General features: G+C 41.0%; 2 protein-coding genes across 2 annotated transcripts; one reads left to right on the top strand and one right to left on the bottom strand.

The window, feature by feature from the left end:
- Positions 1 to 578: 578 nt before the first annotated feature.
- On the bottom strand, positions 579 to 9136 carry pcyt1aa (phosphate cytidylyltransferase 1A, choline a). The gene is made up of 9 exons (XM_058067721.2): positions 8808 to 9136; positions 5962 to 6072; positions 5347 to 5446; positions 5139 to 5255; positions 4847 to 4998; positions 4696 to 4774; positions 4099 to 4241; positions 3818 to 4006; positions 579 to 2291 (listed from the first exon to the last, which is right to left on the bottom strand). The coding sequence occupies exons 2-9, from the start codon at positions 6070 to 6072 to the stop codon at positions 2070 to 2072; spliced, it is 1113 nt and encodes a 370-aa protein (XP_057923704.2). The 5' UTR covers positions 8808 to 9136; the 3' UTR covers positions 579 to 2069.
- A 1661-nt stretch (positions 9137 to 10797) lies between these two features.
- Positions 10798 to 12057, top strand: and3 (actinodin3). Its single transcript, XM_078790996.1, has 4 exons — positions 10798 to 10850; positions 10944 to 10988; positions 11126 to 11265; positions 11340 to 12057. Exons 1-4 carry the CDS (start codon positions 10805 to 10807, stop codon positions 11994 to 11996), a joined length of 888 nt encoding a protein of 295 aa, XP_078647122.1. The 5' UTR covers positions 10798 to 10804; the 3' UTR covers positions 11997 to 12057.
- Positions 12058 to 12100: the final 43 nt, after the last annotated feature.

Here is a 12100-nt window from a genome sequence, read left to right on the forward strand (position 1 = left end):
TAATTAAAAAAGAATAAACTAAAGCGCAGAAGAAATGTTGCTATAGTAACAGTCTTAATAGCAATGTGTTGTGATGACAAAATGAATTGAGAACAATACATACTTTGGCGAACATATTTAATACCTTTATCCCATCTTCCTCTTTTCAACTTCTACACGTGGGGCTGTAAATCAACTTCAAAAATGGCGGTGAAATATGGAACTGATTAAAACGCAATAACATTGACATTAATGTTAATGACATAATGATACACAACTGGCCACTGGACTTGTTGATAACACTTCGTAGGCTTCCCAAAACTACCACCTAATAGTGTTCATTTATTTGAACATTAGCTAAACATGCCTTTACAAAGATGCTCAATGCAGTATTGGATCGGATAAAACTCTGCAGGTGTACTTAACGTTATGAACATAATGTACATTAGTTTCCTCGACAGATTATCACAACACATCTTATTTTAGTGCACAAACTGAGGCAGAAAATAGTTCTCCTTCAACTTACACTAGAAGGAGGAATTAAAGCTGTTAGTGATGTTCCGTGGGGCTAAGTTTGTGCTTATGACATTTTTTTTAAAAAAGGGGAGCGAGTTGAGTAGTTCTCAATTGGGATACATTTTCTTTGTTCATCAAATAAGTTGGATGCCTTCCCGGGCTCACAGTAACATCATGGCGATTCTCAGAAAACATAAGATTGTTCTTTGTACAAACAAGAGACGATAAAGTAAAGATGTAAATGCTCATAACAGGTCGGCTGACACGAATGTTGTGTTGACAGAAGACGCTTCAATCATGAATGACGCAATAAAACACTTGCACGCACGCACGCACACACACACACTACCGTAACATATCATTTAGGCTACCTTCACACTGCAGGGTATGATGCACAATTCGGATTTTTTTGGTTTACATCCGATTTTTATGTGGTCGTTCACATTACCACACAAACCCGACATGTTAAAATGAATGCAAATCGTCTGAAAAGTGACGTGCATGCGCAAGAGAACGACATCGCTTGCGTTTCCGGAAGTAAATATTGCTGCAGCGTGAGCACTCGTGACGTGCGATAAAATTGATTTCGTTTCCGAACCGATACTGGTTAAAAATTTGGGCTGGTATCGGCGATACCGATCCGATTCCATGTGTTTGGTAAATTTAAAAAAAACAGTGCACAGTATTTCAAATCATAGCATAAAGGATACAAGGTGCCATAGTTATTGATCTATTTTAAACCCTTAAACATATTGAGGTAGTGGGGTGATTGTACAGTTAGCTAAGAACAAACAAAAGGACACAATCATAGCCAACGTATCAAAAGTATCACTATTATATTCCAGTATTAATGAACTCATTTGAGGATTTTGTGCAAAATTTCGGAGACAACTTGTGTCTGTTTCAAGCTGTGTGTGGGTGGCAGAAGTGGGGTGACATGACAAATAACACCTTTAAAAAATAAAATAAAATTCAGATGAATAACTTTTCCTAACTCGGTGAGTAACTTTATCCACGTTTTTGCCTTTTCAAGATTCCATGATGTATAGGTCGGATATATGCAACCTGACCAATCGCATACATATGGGATTTATATCCACATGTGAATGAGGCTTGAGTCACATTTGAATAAATTGAATTGTGCTGTTCACACTGACATGAAAAAATCAGATACAGGAAGAAAGAAATCGGAATTGACCTGCAGTGTGAACATAGCCTTAGTTTCCCATTATTTCCATTTGAGTTGAGATTTGAGTTGAAAACTGCAACATTAAAATTTGACTGTTTCATGTACAAGAACCTCACTGTAAACCTGCTGCAAAAACATTAAAAGAAAAAAAAACGTTCAGATGCTCCTTAAAACTAAGCTCCGATAGACATTACTTTTCAATCTCAAAGAAATGACGCAAAGAACTTGTGACACTACAGGGTGCACAAAAAAGACAGATGTATGAAGGTCATGTGACTCTGAAGTGCTAAATGTTGCCCAAAAAAAGAGAAGGTTCCGGAGGAAAACATAGCTACTTGACAGCTTAATGAAAAGAAAAGCCCAAAACAGAACTGGCTGTGCTACTTTAGTTGTCATCGTCTTCGTCGTCATCGTCCTCGCTGACGAGGTAGCCTCGTGCCCCGCTGTGGTGAGGCGGAGGCGAGGGTGGTGGGGAGGTCTTGTTGAAGAACGGCAGGCGAAAGGTGGGCGAGGGCGAGCGCTCTTCACGGGCCGGGCTGCTGCTGGGGCTTTGGCGGGGACTGATGGCCTGTAGCATGCGACCTTTGCCCTCTTTCAGCATGTGCTTCTATGGATAGACACACAAAAATACACACATACTAGTCATTCTCTAGACTATTAAGGGTAGGGAGGAGGCCCAAATCATCATCTTGAGTTTAAAAAAAAATATATATATATATATATATACACTCTGTACTGTAATCCCTCATTTATCACGGTAAATTGGTTCCAGACCCGACTGTGATTATTTATAAATGGAATATTTTCATAGTTAAGAGCACAGAAAACCCGTTTACGACCTTCTAAATAGTCTTTTTAACATCATTATAGAATGAATTAACACCCCTACAGTCACATTTCTACTCGTAATCGGCCTGCTACAATATCAAATTCTGCTGGTCGATAATTGTTCTACAAAGTATTGGCGATATTCAATATTATCGCAACATTTTGTTTTCATTCATTGTAGCCATGAGCGGTGTCATTCCCATTTGCACCACTAGTATACCATGTAGCTGTGTGAGAACCATTTTTATGTGTGAAAATGCTTAATTTGGGGAATAAACACATACAATTTGCTTCAATATACATATTTTTGACTAACAATAGGCTGTATTCAACCACAAGTCAGCATGATTTATTAATTAATATATATTTGAAAAACTGTAATAGTGTAAAGCAGGGGTGCTCACATTTTTTCAGCATGCGAGCTACTTTTAAAATGACCGAGTCAAAATGATCTACTCACTACAAAAATGCAAAACATCTATTTATTTTCAAATGTATTGAGGATTATTTGTACGTACAATGTATGTTGATGTACCTTACATAACCAAATGAGCCAATATTGCAAAACACACATAATTAACTATGAACATTTTTTGTAATTACCTGAGTTTACTTTGATGACTTGCACTGAATTGAATCAGCCAGGGATGCATAGTCCGGACAGTAGCTGCTGATAGCCAGGTTAGCCAGGCAAACGCACTTCGAAAAAGACATTGTGAAAAAAAAAAAGTCCACCTCCCATTCCGTATGGAAGTGATATGTTTTTGCCTTTTTACTTGGTCCAGCTCCTTCACTCATTTTAGTGACCATAAACTTTAGCGAGGGCTTAAAATCTGACGCAATTCGCCGACTAGCTTAGCACTTTGCATCGTTGTTTACGCATGAGCGGTGACCTAAAGGTCAAAATTCAGTTGTCATCTGACTGGATGTCCTGTATGTCAATCAAGTAACGGGGATGGATGATAGGCTGACATCGTAAGTTCTGCTGCACTTAGAGACGTTGTTTGATTTGATTGGTCACCCGAAGGGCAACATTCAGTTGTCATCTGAATGGCTGCCCTGTATATCAATCAAGTGACGGCATTGATGCTAGGATGATATTTTTTTAATGTCACGCCGCGATCAACCAGCGATCGAACACTACCACCTCCGCGATCGACCGGTAGATCGCGATCGACTTAATGAGCACCCCTGGTGTAAAGGAACGACTGTACTGCACTTAGTCTTAAAGAAAAAAGAAGACGGCTGCATCCCATTACTAATGAATGTGTTTTTCTTGCTGAGTCATGAAAAATACATCCTCACCAGTGCTCCCTCGGGTCCAAACATCTGCAGGAAGTTGCCAATGAACTCCCTGGACTTTTCCTCCCACTTCTGGATGAGGTCGATGCTCTTCTCCTCCACCTTGAGGACAAACTCTTTGCTCTTTTCTTCCACGTCTCGTACCTTCCTCTTCACCTTGTCCACGCGCTCCTGCAGGTGGTACTTCTTCTCCTGGAAAGAGAGCGACAGAGAGACAGGGAGCACACAGATGTCAAGCTTCGCCTATGCCACTCTGTGAACTCAGATGTGACATGTTTTCTTACGTTGATGAAGCTGACGTTGAGCTCCTTGGCTGTGTAGCCCCTCTGCAGGTTGCGCCTGACGTACACGTCGTAGTCGCGGACAATGCGTGTGATTATGTCAGAGGTGGAGATGCCTTCTGTCCGCTGGGTGGGGGCAAACATTCCTGTTGAACACAACAAAGGGTTCAAGAGGAGGTTTCTTTGCACGAGTGGGGGAGAACTGCATGAGGAACATCAGCAAAAAGAATCACTATGAAATAACAGTGTCAACTAGGCTCAACAATCACTTTGTTTTCATACTGAACACCTGGCAGTGGTGTGGGGACTTTATTCCTGTAGTATTTTGACTTATAGTAACCAGTAGGCCAGCTAGTATTGGTCAAAAATACTACAAGACAAGTCATATGTAGTATTCTGGTCACTCGGCATCAGTAATGTTACACTAGTGAAACAATACCTAAGATTACAATGCACTGTTCTTTTTTTACTGGACTATAAAAGTATGCTAATAAAAACAGCTTCGGGCTGCACTTTGGACACCCCTGCTGTGTATAAACCATACCACAAAAGGTGTTCAAGAAAACAATCCAATAACAATAAACCCAAGGGTTTGATTACCTGCTTCCTTGATGTGCTTGTACACATCGTCACTGCCTGCTGAGGAGTATGGGATGTCATCATGGGCCACAAAGTCAATCTGGTCAACACAACAAGTTCAGAAAAAAATCTCTTCATACAAGAATGTTGAAAGGGTCTTTCATTGACTCACGCGATGTTTGGCAAGGAACTCTGGCGTTAGCGTCCAGGGAGCGTTCCGCACCACTTCGTCCACATAGCGACAGTGTCGGATGGCATCATAGCGCTCGTCTTCATTCATGACTGTGAAGCCCTTGTACTTGTGTGTCAGGTCATCACTGCACACTTGGGACAGGATGGAAGAATAAACACAATCGATGTCTTTCATATTGCAAAGTCATAGCCTACACCTCCACAACACAAACATGATCATAATTCAATGACATACAATACAAGACCTGTAACAAAAAGCATTTGTCAATTACCTCCAACTATGAGGTGTGTATTCGGGAAAAGACATTTTGCCTGCATAAGAGCCCTGGCGTGTCCTGAGTGGAAAACATCAAAGATTCCATCTGCATACACTCGCACTGGCCTGTCAGCTGAAACACAAAAGAACAAACGATATCCCGCAAGGCCCTATTTTGTTTCATGGAAAGAAAAAGAGATCAGTGATAAGAGTTATTGACTCACGATGTGTTCCCCGTTTGGCCTCCTCCATGTTGACTCTCTCGTACGGCTGAGCATCAGCTGGGACAAGCTCATCGGCAAAAGGTGCAGGGTGCTTCAACCCCTAATGGATCCACATTTTGATTAACGAGTCTATTCTTTGTAGTAGACATGACACCTTTTAAGGCACACTCACAGTAGGTTGCTTGTGCTGTGCGTGGGCACATTTGACACCTAAAGTGTCAAATCAAGCATGGTCCACACTTGGAGGAGGTGGGCTTGGAATGAGTACATGCGTGTACGTTTCATACAGTTAAGGCAATCAATCCCATTTATAAATGATAGATTGCACAGTAAAGAAAGACCTGAAATATTGCATCAAGTTCGGAAAGTTGCAGAAATATTCCAGGATATATTGTATTCCGAATAGTAGCACACATAAATGGGCTCAAGCTTGAATGCTGTAAAGCAGTGTCAGTGTGAGCCAGCTGGAAAAGCGGAGCACCCAAGTCCAGGCTTTTATCATGAACAACTATGAAACATGATTGTTGTATGTACTACACAATGGAAGTTGTGTAGTATACAGGCAGGCTGTGACACACACATGCACACACACGCATACTGAGGGTGTCATCTCACCACAGTGCATCTGGGGATTTTCCCAGCCCTCTCCGCCACCTCGTTGTCAACATTGGAGACATCTCGTTTCCTCTTTCGTGACACAAGTGCCGGCACGCTGGTGCTTTGCATCTAGGTCAAAGGTCAAGACAAATGACAGTCACAACTGGTCTGACTGAAACAGAAACACAGATTCTTCACACAATACAGACAGCCTGCAGCTGTGGACGACAGCAAGGTCACACACATAGAGGGACATCACGGTGTCAGCCATGTTCTCAGTCACTAAGACGCCATGTCCAGTCGCGACTTCCAAAGAGGCAGAAGAGCATAAGGTCCGGCTTGACATCACACGCCAAGTCATATGACATGGCCCATGGCCTGCAAAGTCAGCACTGCGGCCATATTAGATGCTGATTGACTTCAGCTGACCTTTTTTTTGAACACTCAGCTGACTCTCCCATGTCTGCACACTGTCACATTTACAGAACACCAGCAGCATCAAGCAAAATGCTGAATTTGATAAAACGGGCATTTCCTTGGTCCGCATCAAGGATGTTTACATTTTTCCAGCACTTTGCAGGTCAGTATCTCAAAAGGGTGAGTAGATCCCTCACATTGCAGCAAGAATCGTGTTATATCTTCTCAACTTACAGTCAGTGGACAGTGTGTAGTATAGCTTGAATAGCACAGTACATGTTGGAGTTCATGTTCCTGAGTGAACCGCTGCTCCCCAGTGTTGGTAGCACTCATGCAGCCCCCGTGCATAATGCCACCACCACCATGTTTGACTGTAGGCAGGACAAAAGCACTTGTGTTGGCAGCTTATTTAGACTAAAAAGGCTGTGTGTGGAGTCAATGTCACTGGATAATACAGCTATGCAGTAATTTATACAGGTTAATTGGTTCCATAAGTACATTTCCACACAAGGAGGATTCCTTATTAATAAATGCAATATTTTTGTAGTTAGAGCATAGAAAAAATGTTTACGACCAACTAAATATGGATTAAAATATGTTTTTTACATGAAAACGCCACTATAGTCAACTTTATACTCGTATTATGCAATATGGTAGACCTAATAAGAGTAAATAAATTTAATACACAAATAGGACTTAGGATAAATTTTGCTGTCCTCGATAATCGATATTACTGACAACATTTTTTGAGACAATTTTTTCATTATTTATATTGCACAATAATGCGAGTACATCATACTAAAAGTTATAAACTTTATTTTCACATGTGGAAAATATAAAAATTGGAAAAACGGGGCGTGCAAAATACTTTCAGGTTAGGACACAATCGTAACTTATTGACGGTCTACAGTATAAACAACAAGCGATTAGAGCGACACTTCCCGTGCAAGTTCCCCGCACCATCCGAGAGTAGTCTGGGCACAGTGAGGGGGAACTACCGCTGTTGCTACGGCGCCGAATACAATACACGCTGCAGCCTGTGCGGTAAAGAGAGAGGACGCACAATTTATCGAGGCTGCAAAATTATCAACTTTGTTTTCTAAATCGTTCCATAAATTGATTTATCAATTATTGTGGCAGGCCTAGTTTTGGCTAATAGTAGGTCATATTCAACCATAAAACTGCATGATTTATTTGAAAAATATAAAAAGTATTTGAAAAACCGAGATAGAGTGAAGCCGTAAAATTCAATGTGGTGAGGGACGACTGTACTGCTATATTGGCTGTCCACTTTAATGTATGTTTAAGTTTTATTTCTATAGTATTGTCCTTTGAGGAGATATACTGTTGCTGAAATGCAACAGGTGTACTCACTTCTGTGAGATACTGTAGATACCAAAAAATAGATGTAGATGCAAAAAATTAATAGAATCGACTTGCTTGTCAGGCTGAATTGAAACAAAGAAAAAGAAAACATTTTAAATTTCGAGTACTAAGTACTAACGGCATTTCAACAGATGTGTGTTCACTCTGTATATTATTCACGGTATGTTCTACAACAGAGGTTTCCCTATTAAGGCCCCATTCCACACATGCTACAAGCAATACAGCGGGTTATTAAAGGGTGTGCTTGTTATTTTTAAACACAAAACCAGTTGGATACCTTCCACTTCTTGAACTCAGCACTCCTAGCTTCGTGACTGAAGTTTGCAGCTGTGCCAGTTATAAAACTGCACACAATTACAATAGACAATGACAGGCGGACTAAGACACTCAGATGGTCGCTGTCAGCCGAAAAGGGCCAGCAGGCCGGCACAAGTCATAATTGGAAAGAAGAGCGACAAATCTTGTTAACACATGCTTATTTTCTGTGATGATTTCATTGCAAATCTGCAAACATTATTAGTGAGTGCAAACTAAAATAGTCTAACAGTCAATACTTGGATAGAATTAAATAAGATCTACTTCATACTACTTCTTTTTGGAGAGAAATGGACATCAATACTGCATAACTTCCCAGGTTCTGAACATGTATGCAATGAAGAAATTAGAATAGTTTGTATTGGAATATTAAATCACTGCTCTTCTGTTGAAATGGAGACATTGAGCACTCAAGGCAAAATGCATATTCACACACCTTGTAAGGCATTGTAAAAACAAACCTCTTTTAACTTCAATTTTAATAAAAGTGAACTTTTGTTGTGCTGACAATTGGATGATTAATCATTTTGTGTTAAAGAAACGGTGGTGGCTCTGTCAATCGTTAATATCTACCAAATCGATTAGTATTTTAAGGCGGTCCTGAAAGTAAAAATCAGGTTAAGTCAGTGATCAAAGTAGCTGACAGCGGAGTTAAGATACTGGTGACACTGGTTGACTGTGCGTTTCTTCAAACAAACGTGCTAACAACCAGGCTAACTTATCTTTGTTTTGTTAACGTTACTCACGTTTTGTCCTTCGTGTTGCTTTGCCTGCAGCTGACTTCTTGGCGTCCCTTAGTCCAAAGCTAGCTTTCGCTAACGCTGCTAACTACTGCTAGCACAAAGCTAGCTGTCAAGTTGGTCGGCTTGTTAGCTAACTTCAGCTACTAAGATAACTAGCTAGTTGGTAGATACCAGCAAGGAGATTGTTGTATCAAGGTTAAACAGGTCCAGGCATGTTACGCCCTGCTGGTGCTCGCTGTGTGCTACCGTTGGAACGTTGCACATACCAGGGGAGTAACACAATTTGTCAGAGTGTACTACAACGCTGACAGGTCAACAACGACGGAACTACAAAAACGCATACTGCTAACGGAAGTGATTTGATGTGACGTACATTTCCGGGTTTGTTCTGGGCAGTGCTGCCACCTACTGGAGAAACTGTCTGGACAGTGGCTACCAAGACCTTTTTCTTTATATAATGATAATAATAAATGAATCAATTCTTAATTTATTCTGTTATAACAATTGGAATGGTAAGCTAATATTGCATATTTTAATAAATAAAAAATAGAAAACTCATTATCAATATTCAATATTGTGATATAGTATGTTGCTATACCTAAATACATAGCTATATATAAATAGATTGTTATAAATAAATACATAGCTAAACTATACATAAATAAAATGAACTATTACATTTACAGTGACTACATGGCTGGGAAATGATAGATGATGAATGAAAACTACTTGATTTGCGTTTGTCCTGCAGAGAGCTTCAGGAAAAGGGGTAATTTTCTTGAAGATCACAGAGCCACTTGTCACAATAATTAATAGCCCTAAGGCAGAAGTAAAGTTGTGCAATGTAGCTGCTGTCCAATTGATGGAACTAGTCTTTCGGCTCTATTGAATGTAACTTATGATAATAAGTTGCAGATCCCAGACTCAGATTATGCTCTCATTGTTTTTCTTTATTTTATCTCAATCTCCTCCACCTTCCCTGACGTCTTTTCCCAGGGGAGGTCATGCTCATGTTTTGAAAACCTTTTAATTAAAGGTATGCTAAAGAACGCAAAAACATGAATCCAAACAAGCAGCAGCCTGGGTTTTCTTTTTTAAATATTTGTAATTGTGGAAGTTCTTTGTCTTAAACTGGCTTTTTGTTTCAGCATCTACATAAAACAGGCAGTGAGTATGAGGTGCCCCTAACCGTCCATTTTTGTCATCTGCACAGAGCAATTCCAGATACTAATGCTGACTATTAGCCACCTGGCAGAACAACTGTGTTGTGATTGCAGCTTTGCCTGTTGGTTTTAAAGTGGAAATTACAAACGAAGGGAAAATAGTAAAACAATGTACAAAACTGCTTGAACATCACACACAACAGCACAAACTGTCAAATCTATCTTGTAACGTTTATGTTTTCCAGTGAGCATGCAGACAGCCTCCAAGCAACAAATCTCAAGCTGAATTTGATGCACTTGATGTTGGGACAGAGCAGACTAAATTCCTGCATACTTCTTCAGGACCTAAACACCAGTTGGTTCTACTTCCCCTCTATTTTTGAACCACCTGTTTTTGGACAGGGGTTAATTTTTTACCTTCTGTGCATGTTTTGTCAAGACTTTAACAAAGACCGCACATACTTTAAATATTTGAGCCATAAGACAAAATTGGAATCAACACAAAATAATGACAATACAGCAGTTACACAGCAGCCAATGACTGTGAAGCCACAAGAACTCCCATTTTGTTTGAAGGCACTCATTTGCTGCAGAACACATCCACGTCCTGGCAGAAAATGCACAAGGGGAGGAGTTGTGTCTGCTTGCAGCTCTGTGGCCGTTAGCGATGGTGGTATTTATGAACAGTTAGGATGTGAGGCCAGTGAGATGAGAGCAGGATTGGCATGATGCAACAACAGGTGAGCAGACACTCTTTTTGTTGGGTGACATTTTCAAATTAAAAACTGTGAACTAATTAATTAACAGTGGTAAACTAACATGTTACAGATGCCAAGGATGAGTTCCCAAGTGTCCCTGCTATGCTGCATGCTCTTCATTCCCGGTCTGTATGTTGTATTAAATGATGTGTTTGTCCCACTTGCATGTCCACTCTATTTTCATTGTGCATAAGTGTAACCTCTCTACCTTCCTCCAGCTTTGCTAGAAGCCTCATCTCTCATGAGAGTAAAGAGTGATGCAGGTATTTGGTTTTTCATTTAAAATTCTTACAATTATGGTGAATGGTGTTGCATTTTGGGTCACTTTGATACAATTTGTATACATTAAGGATGCTAAAACCAAACTAATATTCACCCTCTCGCATTATTTTCCATACAGTCAGCATTGAGTCAGCCAAAGCGCACAATTTCTTAGCTAATTCCCGACCCAAGAGGAACGTCGACCCAAAGTGGTACAGAGGGACCCCTGACTTCCAGTCCTACTACCGCTTCTACAACAGCATTGGACACATTGAAGGAGTATGTTTGTTTTGTTTAGAATTATTACATTGTTTCTTTGCACCGTCACAGTCTCTTATGTGTTTCCCTGTAAGATCTATGAGATAGACAGAATCAGGATGCTGTACCAGCAGATGCGTCACTTGGAACTAACCTACGGCCCAGATGCCTCCAGCTACCAAAGTATCATGGGTGTACAGACCACCACTGCAGCTCCCACTACCGCCACTCAGCCTCCCACACCCTCAGGCCCTACACCTGACCCTCTGGAGCATGCTCAGCGGATCTACCTGTGCCACCCCAAAGATCCACTGTGCAAACCTCAGATTGTCTACATGCCCACCGGGGCCGTCCCAGTGCTGTGCGACCCACGACACAACCCAGCCTGCAGGCCCGAGGTGGAGGAAGGGATCAAATCCGCTGCTCCTCCTCAACTGCATCCAGCCCCCAAAAAGTCGGCTCCTCCTCCACCTCCTCCCATCACTGGAGGAGCACAAATGGAGTATGACTGTGACCCTTACTGGGATCCTGACTGCCTCATTGATCACCCCCCACACCCTATCCAGGACACGGTCAAGGCAGAGAAACCTGTTGAGAACGTGCTGAAAGAGGAAGACACAAAAGCTGAGGACAATGTGCCTGCAGAAACCACCAAGGAAGAGTCACAATACCCTTACTTTGACCCTTATGATTTTAAACGTGACCTTTATGACCCCTTCCGCTATGCCAACCCAGAGCCTGAGGAGCAGTAAAAACCCCAACACTGCAAGAAGACCGCAAATCATGCTGTAAAATCCATATTAAATCCATATTGTATGTCTGTGTTATTATCAATTACACCAACATTATGCAGAAT

The sequence above is a fragment of the Doryrhamphus excisus genome, linkage group LG6, assembly GCF_037039965.1.
Source record: "Doryrhamphus excisus strain RoL-2023G ecotype Guam linkage group LG6, RoL_Dexc_Guam_v1.1, whole genome shotgun sequence".
Classification (NCBI taxonomy): domain Eukaryota; kingdom Metazoa; phylum Chordata; class Actinopteri; order Syngnathiformes; family Syngnathidae; genus Doryrhamphus; species Doryrhamphus excisus.